Source organism: Danio rerio, chromosome 15, assembly GCF_052040795.2.
Source record: "Danio rerio strain M-AB ecotype USA chromosome 15, GRCz13ab, whole genome shotgun sequence".
Taxonomy (NCBI): domain Eukaryota; kingdom Metazoa; phylum Chordata; class Actinopteri; order Cypriniformes; family Danionidae; genus Danio; species Danio rerio.
In genome coordinates, this window is record NC_141035.1 from 34740994 (window position 1) to 34762482 (window position 21489).

A 21489-nucleotide genomic window follows, 5' to 3' on the forward strand; every position below is an offset into this window, starting at 1 on the left:
CGAAATCCAGTGGTCTTGCCACCAACGGATGGACCCGGAGCGCAGGGAGCGCACACATCCATAATATAACACCACATATAGGCTATAAAATTCTCCGTTAATAACTCGATATAAAATGTAGCCTATTTTATAACATCCTCTTGACAGAATCTGTCCAACATTCATCCCAAATGCTCCGGAGAGAACTGAAACATGATTTTTTTTTTCCCTATAGGCTTTATGACACTTAATATGTGATTCCCTTTATTTAATGATGTTGCTTATTATATCTTAAGTAAAGGAAAGTGTTCAGTGTTTCAGCACATAAGAGCAGCACGTAATAAAATATAGCCTATATTTCGTTGCGCTCAGCAGCTATGCACTAATAAAGCTCTTTATGTATTTAAAATTTCCTTTTTTAATTTTACCACGTTATATAAAAACATACACACTTGTTTGAGGACACAGAACACATTTTGAACTTGCAGTTTTCCCCGTCAAAAAAGTGCTGCGCAGCTGCAGACAGAAAAAAGGTCGCCTATTTCTGCTTTCACTCACCCCGAAAATGCTCTATTTGCATGATTTAATTAATTTCATCGTATCCAAATACTTTATAAATAATATTTAAAACATTTTCCGGTGTTTTATTTATTTTTATTTTTTTTAGAAAATATCTAAAATCTTTTTTTTCAAAGAGGCTTTTGAAAAATGAAAGTTTAATATAATTTTGAAACAGTTTGATATAGTACCTAATTGTTATAGCTACATGTATAGCTTTTGTTAGTTTTATATTGGTTTATTTATTTAATGTGTTTTTTATAGGCCTATCTAATATTTGTAATTCTTTAAATTATTTCAATATAGGGCTATTTTATCTAGATATGACACTATTGTTTTGAGCCTACAAAAGTGGACATGAAATTTGTAAAGTTTAATGTCCTACTGTTGTATTCATATAGTGTATTATCTCCAAAATAAATTAAAACAATAAAATTAAAGAAAAAAGCCGCTCGCGGCATCAACAGAGCTATGATATCTTTTTTTCGGTCTCACACACACACACAGGCATCTAAACGCGCAAAAACACACTTACAGTATTAAACATGACAAAACCTCTTGAAAACCTTTACTGTCTGCTGTGTCTTTAATATGGTGTAAAGATTATTATGCATTAATTGAAACATCAAAGATGCAGCGAAGAAAGATCATTTTATGCAACAGCCTTACATTTAAAAGAGAAACATAAGGGCGATCATATGCAAAAAAGACCCCAGACTATAATTTGTTCCAGATGTTTTCTTTCCCTTATTTATTTATTTGTTTGGCGCATGTACTCGAGTGCGATCGTAAAACTGTGCCCCCCTCTCCTTTCACTCCGCCCCGAAGCCCCGGCTGGCCCTCTTTGGCCCAAGGTATTCGGCAGGCAGAAAAAGGCCGGCTGCTGGCCCCAAGAAAGCCCCGCTTTGGCCCGATTAGGCCCCGGAAGTGACAGTGGAAACGCCACTGGCCTTGGCTCGCCCTGGCTCGCTCGCTTTAGGCGCGATAGTGGAAACGCGGCTATTGTTGTATGATGATTGATAAGTGAGGATAAATATAAATATCATCGCACATTCATTTGACTTGTAAATTTGACTCAATAATAACTATGTAAAAAAAATCTGTTTTGTGTTAATGTGACATGTTTCTGTCCGATATTACATGTTCCATGCATACCACCACTATAAATAAAAATTCATTTTTAAAGGATTTGACATGTGGCCCTTCACTTGGTTTGCCAAACTTGATGTGGTCCTCGGGTCTAAAAAGTTTGCCCACCACTGCCTTAAATTATATTAGTAACACTAATAACATATTCATGGATGAAAGATTTATAGTAATATGCAGTACCTAAATATTTTTTCTCATGACATCCTTCAGGAAAATGTGGCCAAGTGACATCTTCGGCAGCAGCTCCGAGAATGAGATCCAAACTCTCCTCAACATCTATTTCCGCCACCAAACTCTGGGTCAAACAGGAACCTTTGCCCTAGTCGGTTCCAAACAAGACCTGTCCGAAATATGCAACCGACTCACTGAGCTCAACTGCGAGATCCGAGACATGATTCGAAGGGCGCAAGGCTACCGGGCCATTACTGCCTTCCTTCCTGACTCCAGTGTGACCGGCATCAGCCTTTGAGTCTAACTTTTAAAGATCAGGCTGGCATTCCACCACTCCCGTCTGAAGATGCTGCTGCCTTTATGGTTCTCCCCAAATGCACTCATTACTGTCCTGCTGGAGCTCACAGGATCAGCTTTTATAGCTTGGAAAAAAATGCAAGAGGGGATAGAAAAAGAAGTCCACGCCTTGTCTTTTCTTTTGCACTACTTTTGTGTATGGGGCCTCAACTACTGCAGGCATCAATACCAAAGCTCCACAAATGGCTTTTGCTGCACACGTCTACCATTACACATGTTACAGGGAAATGTGCAATGCTTCACACCAAGTGAAACTTTTCATTTTGGAGAGAATGTTTGGAAATTTCAGTGCTCTCGGCTACTTGATAAAACAGAAATATTCTGTTGTTGTTTTTTAAATATATATATAAATATCAGATAAAAGCTGAATTGTTTATGTGGCTTTTTAAAATTTTTACTCCCTGCTTTAGCTTTTTTTTTTTTACCTAAACAGGCAGAATGTCTCTTAACACAATGCAAAGCTACTGTCAATAAAACCTGGATGCATAAGTGGGTCATCCAGCACTTATTTATGGGGTTGTTTGATTTTACTAATGTCTTTGTACTGTTTAGTTGCTCTTCGATTTATTTATATTCTAGAAAGTAAGATCATCATGCTTTGATTGTAATGAAATGATATAGTTTTATAGGAAGAAAATTGTGTCTATTCTGTCTAATGAAATGGCCAAGCATGCAAAAATGTGTGTACTATAAGACAAAACAGAGATATTTATGGTATAAAGCGTTATTTTAAAAATACATTTGTACATAGTAGAAAGAGTGTAGCCCATACTTGTAAGAGTTATATTTTTATGGTGTTATTTTGCTGTCTGCTGTATGAAAGTGTGCATGCAATAAATAGATGAATAAATAATATTATCAAGAAACCTGTTTTGTCTCCGAATGATACCTGCTGTGTACCAAAATTTTTGAATGGTTGCATGTACAAACTATAAATGCTCACCGGCAACTTTATTAAATACACCTGTCCAACTGCTTGGTAACGCAAATTTCTAATCAGCCAATTACATGGCAGCAACTCAATGCATTTAAGATATGTAGACATGGTCAAGGCACTCTGCTTCAGTTCAAACCGAGCATCAGAATAGGGAAGAAAGGTGATTTAAGTGACTTTGAACCTGGCATGGTTGTTGCTGCCAGATGGGCTGGTCTGACTATTTCAGAAACTGCTGATCTGCTTTGATTTTCCCGTGCACTATCTCTATAGGGTTTACAGAGAGTGGTCAGAAAAAAAGAAGAAATCCAGTAAGCGGCAGATCTGTGAACGCAAATGACTTGTTAATGCCAGAGGTCAGAAAAGAATGGCCAGACTGGTTAGAGCTGATAGAAAGGCAAGAGTAACTTAAATAACCACTTGTTACAACCGAGGTCTGCAAAAGAGCATCTCTGAACTCACAACATGTTGAACCTTGAGGCAGATGGGCTACAACAGCAAAGACCACACCGGGTGCCACTCCTGTCAGCTAAGCACAGGAAACTAAGGCTACAATTCACACAGGCTCACCAAAATTGGACAATAGAAGATTGAAAAACGTTGCCTGGTCTGATGAGTCTTGATTTCTGCTGCGACATTCAGATGGTAGAGTCAGAATTAGACATCAACACCATGAAAGCATGGATCCATCCTGCCTTGTATCAACGCTTCAGGCTGCTGGTGGTGGTGTAATGGTGTGAGGGATATTTTCTTGGCGCACTTTGGGCCCATTAGTACAAATTGAAAATCGTGCCAATGCCACAGCCTACCTGAGTATTGTTGCTGACCATGTCCATCCCTTTGTAACCTCAGTGTACCCATCTTCTGATGGCTACTTCCAGAAGAATAGCGCACCTTGAACATGACAATGAGTTCACTCTGCTCAAGTGGCCTCAACAGTCACCAAATCTCAATCCAAAAAAGCACCTTTGGGGTGTAGTGGAACGGTAGATTCGTACCATAGATGTGCAGCCGACAAATCTGCGGCAACTCTGTGATGTTATCATGTCAATATGGACCAGAATCTCTGTGGAACATTTCCAGTACCTTGTTGAATATATGACACAAAGGATTAAGTTCAGAAGGCGAAAGGGGGTCCAACCAAGTACTAGAAGGGTGTACCTAAAAAAGTGACTGGTTAGTGTATATCTGCTAAATCATTCCCATCATGTATTTATCTGTATTTAGAATGACAGATTGTACATCATTTTATAATGTGGATGTTTGTTGTTATCATGGCTGAACTAAATTATAAAATTGTGAAAGAAACAGAAACTAGGAAATGTATTGCATGCTATTAAATGTCTATGTTTGTGCGCCCCCTAGTGTTACCATCAAGAAAACAAATACTAAAGCGCTTCATAATAGTGTGCTTCAAATGAGAGAAATAATCGCTCAATGAGAGTAGCATTACTGACTATTATCTAACAAAGTAATCTGAAAACACTGTCCAAAAATATGTATTCTTATTTGTGTATATTAAATGTAATATCGGATAATAAAACAGTTTAGTTCAAATTCATTACTACATTGTTAAAATTTAATAAGGTGAGTTAAATTAAGAAATTATAGAATATAATACAATTGAATAAATGCATAAATCTCTTCAAAACAGTAACAAAATAGGTCCAGTTTCGTTTTAATGGTGCACGTAAGCCCGCCCCTTGAACTGACGCACGTATTTTGGTTGGTCGAGACAAACGCTCTTCCGTTGACGACACGACGCTTATTGGCGGGACGTGTAAACCAGCTTTATCCACGCGCAGGATAAACATTTTCTCTCAGAAGAGTTTAGGAAATAAAACATCTTGAATCGGCGATGAAGAAGACGTTTCAAGGAATGTCAACAGATGAGCAGTTTCAAAACACGCTTTTATCAGTGTCAACGCGCTGATGTGCGGTAATATCCAGTTCCGTTTTCCTGTTTGTTGCTAACGTTAGTTCTGATAGCCTAGTCAACAACAGTGAAATGTATGACATAACGCCAACTTAACTTACTTAATTGTCGATGACAAACTGCTACTTGATAACTATGTAATAAACGTCACAGTCAGTGTCTTAAGAACAGAGATATACGTTGTGTTGAGTTTGAGAACTTTCCCCTTTGTTTTCCCTTTAGGTCCAATGACTTCGTTACTGTGCTTGGTTCAGATTTAACACCATCACACTCATGGCAGCATGTTTGAAAATTTCTTTCATCAAATTGACAGAGGTATATTCATGTGAAAACATACACACTATACACACAGACACAATTATGTACAGTGCTCGGCATATTTAAGTACACCCCTCACAAGTCTACCTTTTACATTCATATGTTTAATTAATTCATATTATATAATTTACGATAATCGTCCAAAGACTAGTACACCTTTATTTGTTATAAAGAAAATATTCAATTCAAATTTTAAAAAGAGGAAAAATCAAGAAAAGCAAAAAAAAAAAAAAAAAAAAAAAAAAATATATATATATATATATATATATATATATATATATATATATATATATATATATATATACATACATTAATATGTAGGTTGTATTTTTTTGCAATATTTTTGCTTGAATTTAATTATATTATCTTTCAATTTATAAATATATTTGGTGACAAAAACTATTTAATATATATTTAATATATCTGTTTAATAAATCTGTTTTGTTTAAAAGCACCAAAATACATTGCCTATATTTACTGAAAAATTTATAAAAAATATTCATTTTCAAAATAGGGTGTACTTAATTTTGCTGAGCACTGCCAAATATATTTAGTATATTAATATATTTAAATATTGCCAAATATATTTAGTAAAAATCTGATTTATTGTGATTTAAGAGCTTGGACCCCTTAATCCTGACTGGTTTGAGGAGTTGAATGAAAGAGCTTCCAGAGATGAAGGGTCTGCTGAAAGTTCTAAAGCTGGAGAGAATGAGAGCATCAAAGCACCAGAAACATCCGCCCTGGCCAGTCAGCTGTTTTCTACACCCAGAATATTTAAGCAGCGACACTTCCCACAGTCCCCTGATTCCATCCCTAATGAAAAGTCACAAAATGAAGGTGTCGTTGGTGTTAAGTTATGTGTTAAGTATGTGTATGTAAAACTGAGGTAAAGTTAGTTTTATATTCGCATATTTTTAAACAGTGACAACTTGTGACATGGTCCCTATGTTGTACTTGAATATTCGGTCTGAAATTGCATGCAAATATGACTTCAAAACAACATTAGCACTACAATGCAAAAATGCATTTCTTATTTAGATTTTTTGTCTTTTTTCTAATCCAAATACCAAAAATTTCTTTTATCAAGAAGCATTTTTGGCAAGCAAAACATATTGTCTTGTTTTAAGAAATAATATGCCAATATAAAGTGAGTTTTTCCTTAAAACAAGCAAAATAATCTCATGTCAAAAGGAAAAACAAGATTATTTTGCTTACCCCATTGGCAGATTTTTTGCTTGTTTTAAGAAAAACTCACTTAATTTTGGCATGTTATTTCTTAAAACTAGACAATATGTTTTGCTTGTCTATAAACCTTAAGGTATTTGGACTAAAAACAAGACAAAAAATCTTAAGAATTTTTTTTTTTTGATGTGTATTTAATTGTATGTGAACAATGTTGTGCTTTGATGGTTTTATTGCTACTAATATGATTTTCCTACTTAGAATTTGCTGGGAATACTTTTGAATGTGTGAATATAAAACCAACTTTATCTCAATGTTTGTAAAGGATAAATCGTATATAAATGTTTTTCTTTCCCCCAGGGGCTAATGGAGAGTTATCGGCTTTTCCCTGGACAGAATCAAGCCCTTGTTTGTTTGGCTCAGCCAAAGATAGGTAATTTTTAATTATGTTTATTAGTTTCGATAATTTCATGTGAAATTTGAAAGTCAGGCTGAGGATGAATGTATGTTTTTCATTTCTCTCTTTTAGTCCAAAATTTGATCGGTCCTCTGAAAAACCTAGAGATTGCTTTGGTGAGAGTTTTTATTATTCTTTTCCTTTAGTAATGTAACCAAAATAATAATAATAATAATAAAAAAAATATATATATATATATATATATATATATATATATATATATATATATATATTTTTTTTTTTTTTTTAAACAAATATTGTAAAAATAAATTATAATGTAATTTGTATATGTGACATTACAGGCCTTCTGGATACACCAAAAAGATCTTTGGTAAGTCAGCACATATTTGTCGTCATATTACTTTTTAAGTTTTCTTCATTTTTTGCATGATTTGTCCATTTCATGCATATCAATCTAAACAAAATAAGTCTTTCCTCAACATGTTAAACCTCAATTGCGTATAATATTGCTTAGGATTTTAGTTCTTTTAAGAGATCAGAACTTTACAGAAGTAAAAGTAATTGTTACACAATGACTTCTGATGGCACTGTAGGCATGAATCATGAGGTTTGTTCTCTTCTAGGCGCGATCAGCAAAACAGATATCGGAGAGCCTCGGGGCACAAATCAACCCTGACTTATCCTGGACCAGCTCCTTTAACACACCACCATCTATGACTCCCACCGTGATATTGCGTATGTATGAATGGTCTTGCCCATTTAGATAAATTTAGAAGATGATGATGTGTGTTTGTCTTTTTAACTATCCCAATGTTGAAATCAGAATTGTACAGTTTGAAATAATGTGTTGTCTTGATCTCTTGCATCTTAAATAGGAGCACATCCTGCAAGTAATAGTATTTATTTTTCATAAAATTTATTTAAAGAAAGTCAAAAGTACTTTAAAATAGGGCTGCACAAAATATCGTTTCACCATCAATATCGTAATGTCTATCTGCAATGGTCACAGCACAGGATATGCAATATCAAGTTGGGATAATAGTTGACTCCACAAATCACATGTTCTGAACTGTGATCCTGATCATCACAAAGTTTAACCCTAAAATAGAGTGAAAGTTTATCATTTGGATGTGTTTTTAAGATCTGTTACTATGTACGATTTAAGCAAACTTAAGCCAAGAGGTTATAAAGGTATATAAACTAAAATTAATTGTATTTAATAATTTATACAACGCAGACCTCTACACTATACAGTGCTATTTTATTTATTATTATTATTAAGTTTCTGTACCTCAATACTGTTAGATTCCACAGACAACTATAAAATTAATGTACTTGTTCAGTTGTTTGTTTGTACAAATGTATTTTTTGTATTGTACTTTATGCAGATACTCCTCTACAAAATAATCCCAATCAATGTAAAAATATGAATTAATCTAATCGCAGGCAATGTAAATATCACATTATCAGTTTAATTTATTTATTATCATGCAGTTCTACTTTAAAATAATATTCATCGACATTTCTTAATGGGATCGTTCACCCAAAAGTTTGTATTTAATCATTTGTTCTCTCGCCCTTGTGTGATTAAAAACCTTTGAGTTTTTTTTCTGTCCAAAACAAACGAAGATATATTGAAGAAAGTTGAATACCTGTAACCACTGACTTCTGTAGTAGGCTAAGCAAATACGGAATATACAGAAATATGATTTATAGCTTTCTTCAAAATATCTTATTTAACCCCTTACAGAAGAAAGTCAGATTTAAACAAGTGAACGGTGAGTAAATGATGACCAGATACATTTTTTGAACAATCCATCACTTTAAAGATATAAATGAGTTCTAAATTACAGCAAGTCAAATCTTGTGTGTTGTCTTACAGTGATAGAATTAAGGTTATTAAAAAACACAGGTAGTGGTTTGAAATCAAAGACTAAATTAAATGTTTTGAAAGTTGTCTTACTATTGCACTGTTGATATATTATAAGCTATTTGTTTACCTTCAGCAACAACAGAGGACCGGGTTGCATCTGCAAGTATCCTAAAAGACAAGGAATCAATTGTAAGTCTAAACATCAAGTTATCAACATAATGGATTCTATTTCTGTATTTTTTTTATCATGATACCATGGTTTACCAAAACAGAATTACCTAATAGTTTGTTCTCTTGTTATGAATACTAGTTTGTGCGAAAACTGTTTCCATCTCTCTCAAAGGACTCTGAAAATGCTACAACACTTAAACAGGATGGTGAGTGTTGTATGCTAGATTTATAACTACACAACTGATAAATAATGAACATGAAATCCATACAAAAACTAATATATCCAATTAAAAATTATAATTTTTTCACCTATTTAGTTGTTACCAAGAGTGAGTCCATTGAAGCTGATGATTTGGGAGAAAAAACTGTGTGCTCTCCAAATGAATCTCTTGATATAAGCAGTCTGTGGAAGCAGAGGGTTCCCAACGCTATCGAAGATGGGGATGTCCGCAACACTGTACAGAATGTTCTTGATGGTGCTGAGGACGTTTTGTCAATATTCTTCAGCAACAACACCTCAGCTTTGCGGAAAATCAAATCTAAAGAGAGGATCAGGAAGAGGATAACCAATTCCTCAGAGGATGTCAAATCAGTTTTTCTAACTTCAGAGCCAGAACAGAAATTAAAGGCTGATACTGAAACAAAAAGCCCCAGCAAAAATGACGATTCCATTGAATGGACCCCACTAAGTTTATCAGAGACCATACTGACCGAAGGTTGTTCAAGTACTTCTTTGGTAGACAATAACAACACGGTGGCACCCAGTGAAACTAACGATGGTGCTATTTTCAAATTCACTTCAGAAAGTAGCCAGACTTGTCCACAGAGTGTTAGACTCGAGTCTTCCCCTGAAGGAACTCAGTGTCAGAAGATTTTGTTGGACAAGTCGTCTGCTTTCATGCTTAACAAAAAGCCCAGGAAATTTGTGTATCAAGTGTCAAGTTCAGAAATGTCAACCACTTTAACTGGAAGCAAAGCAGATCTGCCAAAATGTTTGGACCAAACACTTAAAGGTAAGAATATTTTTCTATTAAGTTATCGAACAAACATTGTGTGTGCAAGTCCTTGAACAGGAATTTTATTTCACTTTTGACAGAGGGTCCTTCGGTGGAGGAGCTATCTGTGTGCCTTAATAAATCCAGTTTCACTAATGAAAACCCAATTGGAGATCAAACACAGCCACAAGCTGTTGAACAGTTATCTTCAGAACATCTTGACCATGGCTTGGATATGACACAGCTTTCCAAAGCGTTTGCAGAGGAATTCACACAAGAAATAATGGCCGGAGGGCTGCTTGACATGCCGGTACAGAGTAACCAAAAGGTCCAGGTGCAACCTAAAGCAGAGCCTGAGTCAAAAAACAAAGATGGCAATCACACTGACATCTCTAATTTAGCTGATATCTCTGTGAACTCCCCAAACAAGTCAACGTCTATCACAACCTTTGAAATCAGTCATGATAGTGGCTGCCCCACTACTTTTTCTGATTTGGATCGTACAACAGCATCGTTTGCAGACATCGGCGAGTATTTTCCTACTTTTAAAACAGCAAACAACAAATTCATTTGTATACCGACTGAGGCTATAGTAAAGGCAAAAGCATCATTAGATGAAGCTGCAGGAGATGGTTTAGCCAAAACCTCAAATCAAACAAAACCAAAACATTTTCACGTGACAGAAACAATGTGTAAATCTGTTTCAAGAAGCATTCCTGCACCAAGACCCCCTGTAGGACAATCCATCCCTTCTAACCATGCATCAGGAGTGAGTGTTAGTGATGCTTCCAAGACTGACAGTCCGAAGGGGTTTAAAATGAATTTTTCAAATTGCTCTTTACCACAGTCAGATGAATCTGATTGTAAAACTAGCTCAAAGACAATTATTACAGTTTCAGATGCTGGTCTTCAAACCGAGTCTCTTTTGAAAGAGAAATTGGGGAGAAGTTCAGAGTCATCAAAGCCCATTCATCAAAAAGTGGATTTCGAAAGAAGTGCTGAGAGACATGCTGTGTTTGACATTAGCAGCACACAAAAACCCACTGCAGTGGACTCCAGCTGTGACGATCTTGAAGAAAATGGCACTTTGACAGCATCTCAGAAGGCTGATGTTACAGAATTGTGCAGTCTTTTAGAGGAAGCAAATAGTCAGTATGAATTTACCCAGTACAAATCAACAAATATTGGCTCACACAACCGCACTACAGAGAAAGAATGGGATCCTGACATACTCAACGACATTGACTTTGATGATAGTTTCAGCTGTGATGTTGTCAAAGGAAAGCATCCAAGCAAGACAAATGCTTCTTCAGTAAACACTTCTGATCTAATTTCCTTCAGATCTGATCTAAAGGAAAAGCAAAATGGCACTGTGGTTTTGTCAGTGACTGAAGAAAGTGCTTTAGTTGATGGAATGAGGAGTATCCTTTCCAAATCCAGTGATAATTCTCATTTCCACACTTTTGGTTTTAAAACTGCTAAAGGGAAAGCTATTAGCGTCTCAGAAAAAAGTTTAAACAAAGCTAAGCACTTTTTTGAAGAGGATTATAAAGAAGCCACATTTACTGGAGTAATAAACCAAGAGCATTTTAAAACTGAATCATCAGTGAAAACTTGTATAAGCACAGAAAATAACAACGCTCAGACAAAACAAGATGTACGTTTAAGCTGTGGAGAAGTAAATGCTGCCCATAACATGATAAATTGGCAAGAGGCAGGAAATGCAGGAACGGAACCAAATTGTTTACGTGATAAAACAGATGTTGTTTGTGTTGACTCAAATATCCATTTTGGATTTAGTACAGCTAGGGGAGCAAAGCTAAAAGTGTCTGAAAAGGCTCTTGAACAAGCAAGAATGTTTCTTAATGATGTTGACAGCATAGGCGAGTCACAAACTCCCAAACTTGTTCCCCGCTCTTCTGGAAAGCATGATGTCTCTATGCAATCAACTAGACTTCAGAAAACAAAAGATCTTTGCAGAGGTGAAACCTCTATAAAAATAAGCCAGCCAGACTCTGGAGTGGCAAATCAAATATCTAATGGTGCAGATATTACTACATTTAATAGTGAGAATGTTTTCCAAGAACAGAAATCTGGCAATGCTGCTAAAGAGGTTTGTGAAAAGATTTCTCCCTCCGAAACGTCCATGCCTCAGCCACAGCAAGGCTACGGCTTTCAGACCGCCAGTGGGAAAGGAGTTTCTGTTTTACCCAGTGCCCTCAAGAAGGCAAAGGCCATTTTCAAAGACTGTGATTCAAACATTGACAACTTGCAATCTACGAATATGGAGGAAAGGAAGACCAAACTAGATGTTGAAATTGTCAAACAAACTAATGCATTGATTTCAAATAGTAAAAGTGTGACATTTTCAGATGTAGAGGAGTTCAAAACTGATCTGATTAACAACTTGGACCAGGAAGCCCCTCAGAAAGAAGTTTGTGAACTGAAAGGCCTTCAAAGTGAATTCTCTAACTTGATTTCCAGTAATGGCAACTGTGGTTTCAGTACAGCAAGTGGTAAGAAGGTGTCCGTCTCAGCTGAAGCACTACAACGAGCAAAAGATGTGTTGTTTGAATCAGTTGATGGTTTCTCGTGTGCTAATGTTTATAAAAAGACAAATCAGGTTGTGGATATCCAACTGGATTCTAGCTCCTCAGGGAAGCATAAAGGGTTCTGTACAGCCGGTGGAAAGAAGGTGGCTTTCTCTGCTACAGGGCTGCAGAAGGCAAAGAATCTCTTCAGAGGCTGTGAGGAGGAAAGTTTAACTACTGAACAAAACTGTAAAGGTCTCAGCAATGTCTTAATGCTGGCTTGCAATGGTGTTTCCCTCATTCCTGAACCTGGGAATTCTTCTGGAAATAATGTAGGATTTTCTACAGCAGGTGGGAGGAAGATGGATATTTCTGTGACTGCACTGCAGAAGGCAAACAACCTCTTTAAAGATTGTGAAGAGGAGAGTTTAGCTTCTAGGAGTCTTGCGCACCAAGGCTTCACTACTGCCAGTGGTAAAAATGTTTTTGTCTCTGAAAAAGCTCTGAGTGAAGTTAGAGCAGTATTTGCAGGCTGTGATGAGACTTCTTTTAGTCTTGAGCTTAAAAAGTTATCAGTAAACAATGTAGGATTTTCTACAGCAGGTGGAAAGAAGGTGACTATCTCTGATACTTCTCTGCAAAGGACCATGAACCTTTTTCAAGACTGTGAAGAGGAGAGTTTAGGTTCTCGGAGTCTTAAGCACCAAGGCTGTAAAGGCTTCACTACTGCCAGTGGTAAAAATGTTACTGTCTCTGAAAAAGCTCTGAGTGAGGTTAGAGCAGTATTTGCAGGTTGTGATGAAGCCTCATTCAGTCATGAGCCTAAAAATATTTCAGGAAACAAAATAGGATTTTCTACAACTGTTGAGAAGATGACTACTGCGCTAGAAATGCCAAACAACAACAACAACTTTAAAGATTGTGAAGAGGAGAGTTTAGCTTCTAGAAATCTTATGCACCAAGCCTGTAAAGGCTTCACCACTGCCAGTGGTAAAAATGTTACCGTGTCCGAAACAGCACTAAATGAGGTTAAAGCAGTATTTGCAGGTTGTGATGAAGCCACCTTCGACCTTGAGCCTAAAAAGTCTTTAGGAAGCAACATAGGATTTTCAACAGCAGGTGGCAAGAAAGTGACCATCTCTTCTACTGCTTTGCAAAGGGCCCAAACTCTCTTTAAAGACTGTGAAGAGGAAAAAGAGGTATTTGAATCAGAGAAAGCTCCACTTCCAACTAAGAGTTTTCATGCAAGAAGTGAGGACATTGTGGATGGAAACCTAAAGTTTGACCAAACAAACAAGAAAAATCCCAGATTAAGCACTGCTAGTGGTAAAGTTGTATCTGTAACAAAAGTGTCCTTGGAGGAAACTTCAACATTTTTCAGAGAGTTTGATAACCAAAATACTGCTACTGATAACCAACTGCTACTAAGAGATTCCTCAAAACATTACCCTCAGCATAAAGACAGACAAACCAAAGCCACTCTACATCCTAAAGCAGCTCGTAATGAACCTGCACACTTAGACTTGCACTCTTTGGATTTTAACAGTTGCACAGACACACAGCAGATATACTTTGAGCAGGAAGCAATGGCTTGCACTAAAGCTCTACTGGAAGATGATGACTTGATTGAATCAGCTGGATTGATTAGTTCAGAGGACATTGATAACAAAAGAAGACCATCTTTCAGTGATGTACAGACAATAGAATCTGTTGACCAGAACAGGAAGAGGAAACGTCAGGTTGATGGTAGCAGTGTTGCAGGTACATTTGAGCATTTCATGCTGTGTGGCATTTGTATGAAATAACATGTTGTCTTTTTCCTTTGCTAAATACACTCTTTTGTTCAGATTCAGGTCAGCCTCCTTTGAAAAGACAACTTCTCTCTGAGTTTGACCGAACATTACATGCAAAAACCTCTGGCCTCACACCACTAAAAAGCTGTCCAAATGGTTTGATCATTTTTAATTGTTTCTTGTTTTCATTATGATTTATGATGTCTAACTTGATTCTTATTGATCTCATCCATGTTACCTTGTTGTAGGAACTCTAAAAGACAGACGTGTATTTAAATATAATGTCCACCTCAAGCCCTATGTCACGAGTCCAGTCTTGTAGGTTGTTTTTATGTTTTGATAGATAATTCTTTACAGTGTTAACCACAGGCCATTTTAATTCTTAACATATCTTTTGAACATACAGGTTTCCTGTGAACCAACAGTCAAACAACATTGAAGAACATTGTTCTACTGAATCTGTCCAAAAGAGATGCAATTCAGATCATATGGGAGGGGTATTCAATCCCCCTTTTCAAAAGAATATGAATCCCCCAACATCAAACAGTCAGGATGCATCTAAAGTGTCAAGTGGTATTGTTCTATCATTCAATGTTGTAAACCAAGAAGAAAATCCTAATAGCAAGGAAATGGACCAAATTATGGCAATTTCTAAATCACATTGTGACCGTGGTAAACAAAATTGTAATGAGAAGAACCAAGATTCGAAGTCTAAATCAAGCTCTTCAGTGCAAAGCATACCATTGAAGATTGGGAACTTTGATGAAAAAGGTAGGCATTTACTGTCTTTTCTAACTTGATAATTTTAGTTCAAATTCTCTTGTAGTGTTTGAGTTATTTATGAGCTCTTTTTGTGTGTGTGTGTGTGGGATGTTCATAGATATGATAGCATTGCAGGAGTCATTGCAACTAGCTAGAGATATGCAAGACATGAGGCTCAGAAAGAAGAAAAGGCAGACTATCCGTCCTGTACCTGGCAGTCTTTACCTTGCTAAGACTTCTGGTGTTTCCAGAAAAAGTCTGAGAGACGCTGTGGGATGTACATGTCCTAGTCAATACACACAGGATGAGGTACATGTATAGCACTTTTCTCCTAAGTATTTTAGTTTTTAAGTCACTGCAAAGCTTGTATTTTTTTGTGCTGTGTATTTACTTTCCTCTTTCTCCTTCTCAGTTGTCTCAACATGGTGTGCATCACAAAGTCTTAGAAATAACCAGTGAAAATGCTGAATCATTCCGATTTGACTGCAGTGACTACTTCACATGTGAGCATCTCATGGAGTCTGGAGCTTTGCAGCTTGCAGATGGAGGCTGGTTGGTTCCAGACAGTAAGGGTACTGTGGGCAAAGAAGAATTCTTTAGGTAAAAACTATACTTATTGTGTAACATTATCAATATCTGAGTTTAATGGCCCTAGCAGATCTACATTCTAAAAGGCATTATTATCTTGCACAACAACATTTATTTTGAAGGTCGTTTTTGGTAATTCATTTTGTGTTTTGGTAGTGCATTATGTGACACCCCTGGTGTTGATCCCAAACTGATCAGTGATGTCTGGGTGTTCAACCACTACCGATGGATTATATGGAAACGGGCCTCTATGGAAAGAACTTTTCCTAATTTGATTGGTGGCCTGTGTTTGACCCCAGAGCAAGTACTTCTACAGCTAAAATTCAGGTACTGAGAATTAGTAAAGCTCATACTTTTTTTCATCTCAACCTTTAAACATAAATGTTTGGAATCTGCACTTAGGTATGATGTGGAAGTAGACCACAGTCAGAGATCTGCTCTCAGGAGGATAATGGAGAGGGACGACACTCCAGCTAAAACATTAGTGCTTTGTGTATGTGGTATTGTGCAAACATGCCAAAATCCAGAGAAGACCATGAAAGATGACAAATCTCCCAGTGCAAAGATGGAGTCCTGTGTGATATGGCTTACAGATGGCTGGTACTCCATCAAAAGCCTCTTGGACCCTCCACTCTCTGCCATGCTAAACAAGGGACGTCTTAAAATCGGAGATAAAATCGTGACCAGTGGAGCCGAGTTGGTTGGTTCCCAAGAAGCATGTCCTCCACTGGAAGCTCCTGAATCTCTGATGCTAAAGGTGAAGATTGAATTCAGTCAAGATGGTTTATGGAATCCAAATCACACCAGCATTTGTTGATTTTTGTCATTTTTTTAATTTTAGATTTCAGCCAACAGCACAAGACGAGCTCGGTGGGACACGAAGTTGGGGTACTATCGTGACCCTCGGCCTATCAGGCTTCTACTTTCATCACTGTACGCTTCTGGTGGTCTTGTGAGCTGTGTGAACCTCTTGGTGTTGAGAAGTTATCCCACTCAGGTGTGCTTTACCCCAATTTTTGTTTGAGTTTGTATGTATTTTGCTTCTGTATTATTCTCCTGACTCTTATTCTAATTTATCAGTGGATGGAGAAGAAGCCCAATAGTGTATTTATATTTCGCAATGATCGTGCCGAAGATCGAGAGGCCAGAAAACACAGCAACTCAAAACACAAATCCTTGGATCTCCTAATTTCCAAAATTCAGACCCAATTTGAAAAAGAAATGGAGGGTAGGGATTGCATTATCTTCTTTTTCTGACATTAAACTTGATCAAAGCTTTTGAATTTATGGATTTTCAATGTATTTTTGTTCTCATATAAGGTAAAAAGAAAAAGCGAGCTCAAAGGAGGACATTCAGCCGACATGAGATTGAAACCCTGCAGGACGGGGATGAGTTGTATGAGGCAATGGAGCAAGATGCTGCTGTTGAGGTAGAGTTGGGTTAATATTTTAATACAGCATTCATAAGCTTATGATATTAGGAACGTGGGAAATAAATTAGGAACGTGGGAAATAAATGAACATTATCCAAATCTGTGCCAACAATAATTCAAGATTATTAATTTTAACTCTGTTTTGGAGTAGACCCGTCTAAGCCACAAGCAGATGGAGGCAGTGAGTAAATACAGATGCTGTCGAGAGGAAAAAAGACAAGCAGAGCTACAAGAGCGGGTGCAGAAGGCTGTAATGGAGGCCCAGGAGGCTGAGGGTGGGTGTCCCAATCGAGATGTCACTCCAGTTTGGAAACTCAGTGTTATCGATGCCTCTGACATGCAGAGCAACTGTGGTAAGCAAAGTGGATTTCGGCCTTACTCTTTGGTTAAATGTTAAAGTAACCTGTTTAATCTTTTGTGGATGGCTGTTATTAAATTTCCCAGTGTACACACTGAATATCTGGCGCCCAACACGAGAATTGCAAGGCTTGCTTACAGAGGGACACAGATACAGAGCGTATCACCTTGCTTCATCAGAAGGGAAGAAACGCTCAGGCGTTGCTCACATCCAGCTCACTGCCACCAAGAAAACACTTTTTCAAGATATTGAGGTAAACTAAATGTTTATTATTATTATTATCATTATTATTACTATTATTAATTGGCTTTTTTAATTTAAAGCAAATTAAATGGTCTAACAAAAGATTTGATTGAGCCAGGTGTCTCCAGAATGGTTGCATCAGCATTTTCGTGCTCGAGAATGTGTGCGCTTCAGAGAACTTCAGAACCCCCATTTTAGCTCACCTTGTGGGGAGGTGGACATTGTGGGATACATCGTCTCCATAGAGGGAAAGCAAGGTTGGATTCATTTAGTTATTTATTATTTTTGGTGATATCCTCATTGTAGTTTATTTTATATCTTTAAAGGGTTAGTTCACCTAAAAATGAAAATTCTGTTATCAATTACTCACCCATATGTCAGTTTGATCTCCTGAGAGCTTTGTTTGTCTTTAGAATACAAATAAAAGTATTTTAGATTAAATCTGAGAGCTCTCTCATCCTTTTATAGATAATAACAGTTCCAACTTGTTCAAAAAATACCAAAAACATCCTCAAAACAGACCATATGTCTTCAGTGGTTTAATTAGAATATTTAAAAAGCTTACTTGTGTGCACATGAAACAAAATTAACAACTTTATCGAAAAATTTGGTTGTCAGTATAGGGTACACGTTCACAAAAGTCTTGTGCTCTTTATGCGTGTCGCCAAACTGCTAATGTGCTCCTCAGATGCGCCTGGGTTTTATTTTTTTTCTTTCCCAAACAGAGGAAGTTGCGTGTCGGCATATACATCATTGTTCGTGAACATGAGCTCTATACTGACACTGTGAAGAAGAAACTATTGAATAAAGTTGTTATTTTTGTATCATGTTTTATTTGTGGTACCATGGGTTTGGAATATCATGAAGGTAGTTATTGCCAGAATTGCATTTTCTGAATGACCTCCTTAATACTTCTAGATTTGATTTTGGTTGTTTGAATGTCTTCTCAGGCCATTGCCCAGTACTGCATCTTGTGGATGAGAACTTTGACCTGGTCACTGTGAGAACCTACAGTAGTCTGGAGCAGTTAGCAGTTGAAGAGCTTGTAAAGCCACGAGCACTGGTTGCTATTTGTAATCTTCAGGTTCGAGTGCTATCTGGGCCTGTGCCTAGCCTTTATGCAGGAGAACAAGCTTTATTCTCCATAAACCCCAAAGAATCTTACCTGCAAGAAGCTATGGCTCATCTGAAGACATTTGCACAGGTTACCAGATCACCTTTTAAACTTTTGCTATTAAGTACATTTCTTACGTTCTTCATTGTTGCTTATTAGACTTGTGCTTGTTGTTTACAGAACTATGAACAGTTTTTCAACCTTGCGGAGGAGAAGGTGTCAGATGTGGTTCCTTCAGGTGTCTTGGGTTCTTTTCAGTCTCCAAGAACTCCTGGTGTGCAGCCTTTTCCAAAAATGAATGGCACGGTGCGTGAGTTTTCTTTTGTGTGGTGAAAGATTGGTTTTATTAGTGGTGCTTAAGGCATTCATCTATATAATTAACTTGTTCCATACTGTTTGTTCTTTGTACATGAAAGCAGCTGCATCTGAAGAAAAAAAAGAAAGAAAAGTGTGGTTGTTACTTACCTAGTCATTTTCAAATGATATACAGATGTCTGCATATCAATTTTTATTTTTTTTGTAATTCTTTCTTTTTTTTCAAATATGAAAATATTAAATTTTTACAATGAGATAGAAAAATACTTTTAACAGCTATTACCCTGTGTATATATAACCCCACCCCATTATATGCACATCAGGAGTAATAGAATAACTGTAGTTTAGACCAAGCAGGTAATAAAAAGTACATTACATTTGAATTTCATATTATCCTATGAGTGTTAAGCGTCTAAGATTTCTTTGATGTCACGTATATAGCTTTTCTATACTGTCAAAATGTCTAGTTTACCATGGTTGATCCATTGCTGATGACAGTTTTAAGTACAGTATTTCCAATACTGAATGCATGCAGTGCTCAACAGAGAGATCACGAGGGGGTTTCCACCTCTGTATCAACATTTTCTTTATAGCAGTTGAAGCAGCTTATAAAAATGTACGTACCTCCGCATTTAAGGGAAACGGAGTTGTTATTTAATTATAACAATACAGAATCTTTGGAGGAACACATTTTTGTAACTTTAAATAAAACGTGTAGCACAGAATCCCAAAGTTTTTGCACCTCCAGACATTCCCACATCATATGTAAAAAGGTATCTGGCTGATGTGGTTCATAGAACCGACAGTAAGGATGTGGAGATAAACCTATGTTATATTGTATAAATGTAGTTAAATATATCCTGTGAATAGTTTTGAAGTAAATAAACTGGTGATTAGGGTTTGTGGAAGCATGAAATTGCATTATTTAACACATTTTCCTAGTCAATAGTTGTATTCGGCACTGACGGATCAGATAGCAATAGTCTTTATTTTGACAAAGTATGCATATTAATATGCATATTTAATAATGCATGGTTGTTGTTTGTAGTTAATACATATATTATATTATATTATATTATATTATATTATATTATATTATATTATATTATATTATATTATATTATATTACATGTATAAAGGTTTGGTCTTTTTCCCCTAGAAATTAAGCATTTTTTATCAAGGATACATATAGCTGATTTAGGGTCAAATATTTGTAATTAAGACTGGACAGAATAGCATAAACAAATTTTTGTTATTTTTTTATCAGTAAATAATCTTTTCAGTAGGTGTCTTATCTCTGTTTTATTTTATGTTAAAAGACAGATTTTTGTTCTTGGGAAAAATTGGGGAAACCACATTTTTTAAAGTACTCTTTGGTTGTCAGAAAATGACATGTCAGAAAGGTTACAGCTACAGCCTTATAGTGAGAGCATAAGCGACTTCAAGTGATCAAAATAATAATTATAAAGCCTCCAAATATTTGAATGCTACTGTATATTAGGACCTTAATTGTTTTTCAGTATTTCTAAACTCAATATTGTATGTTCACTAAATGCAACATCTAAGTTTTAGACTCTGTGTTGAAATTCTCAGGTTACCCCGCAACAGAAAAGCAGCATTTTCTCGCCTTTCACACCACTCAATAGAAGAACTCCTGCATCTACAAGTAACAGTGAAGTAAAAGATTCTAAAAACTTGAAGAGAAGACGAGGTTTGGACTACCTGTCACGTATACCGTCCCCTCCGCCTCTGATTCCTCTGAAAACTAGAGCTTCTCCATGCATTAACAAAACCTTCAATCCGCCACGGAAATCAGTGACTCCCAAACCTCCACAGAATGAGTGTTCCCCAGCCTCACGTCCTCCAGCAGGAGAGGAGAAGTGGGTGCATGATGAAGAGCTGGCCATGATCGACACACAAGCGTTAGTGGACGGTCTGATGAACGACTGAGAGGAAAAGAGTGAATCTTCTGCTGAAACACTAAATGTGAGTTGACTCGGCATCATAGACACTGAGAACAATAGATGATGAAGCTACTGTTTGTACTGTGTTTGCAAAGAAAGCAAATGGCACTGCATGTGTGTTTGCTTTCTGGTTTACTGTGGTTCTCTGATGGTAGTTAATATGAAAGAACTGCACCTTTTTACAACCAACGCAATCATTTTTAAATTTTGATTGTACCACTGTAATACAGAAGTTAAGTCATGTTCAGGGACAAAAAAAAATTATATGTAAAGAGATGTAAAAATGTTTATATATATTTTAATTTTTATTAAAAACATGGAAAGTAATTGTGTGTGGATGTGAT

At 36.6% G+C, this 21489-nt stretch overlaps 2 protein-coding genes across 18 annotated transcripts in view; both read left to right on the plus strand.

The window, feature by feature from the left end:
• The window catches only part of frya (furry homolog a (Drosophila)), a 113540-nt gene extending 110460 nt beyond the window's left edge, over positions 1-3080 (plus strand). For all 14 annotated transcript variants that reach the window (XR_015509611.1, XR_015509612.1, XR_015509613.1 and 11 more), the window contains one exon: positions 1897-3080. Coding sequence is in view for 11 of the 14 variants with exons in the window: in XM_087284282.1 (XP_087140408.1) it covers positions 1897-2155 (259 nt within the window). In the remaining 3 variants the exon portion in view is untranslated. The remainder of the gene's footprint in view (positions 1-1896) is intronic.
• Positions 3081-4918: 1838 nt separating this feature from the next.
• brca2 (BRCA2 DNA repair associated) lies at positions 4919-21472 on the plus strand. Of its 4 annotated transcripts, none has more exons than XM_087283170.1 (27): positions 4919-5087; positions 5307-5399; positions 6021-6242; positions 6948-7020; positions 7117-7160; positions 7347-7375; positions 7629-7740; positions 9012-9067; positions 9189-9255; positions 9367-10062; positions 10146-14336; positions 14429-14524; positions 14617-14686; positions 14775-15139; positions 15249-15439; positions 15543-15730; positions 15875-16045; positions 16121-16475; positions 16560-16715; positions 16799-16946; positions 17039-17148; positions 17303-17504; positions 17596-17762; positions 17871-18009; positions 18703-18956; positions 19047-19172; positions 20775-21472. In XM_087283170.1, exons 2-27 carry the CDS (start codon positions 5366-5368, stop codon positions 21129-21131), a joined length of 8619 nt encoding a protein of 2872 aa, XP_087139296.1. In that variant the 5' UTR covers positions 4919-5087; positions 5307-5365; the 3' UTR covers positions 21132-21472. The 4 variants fall into 4 exon arrangements, with proteins under 4 accessions (XP_087139296.1, XP_087139295.1, XP_087139297.1 ...); XM_087283169.1 differs by having other exon boundaries at positions 4919-5082; positions 14423-14524; XM_087283171.1 differs by having other exon boundaries at positions 4919-5082.
• The last annotated feature ends 17 nt before the right edge of the window (positions 21473-21489 follow it).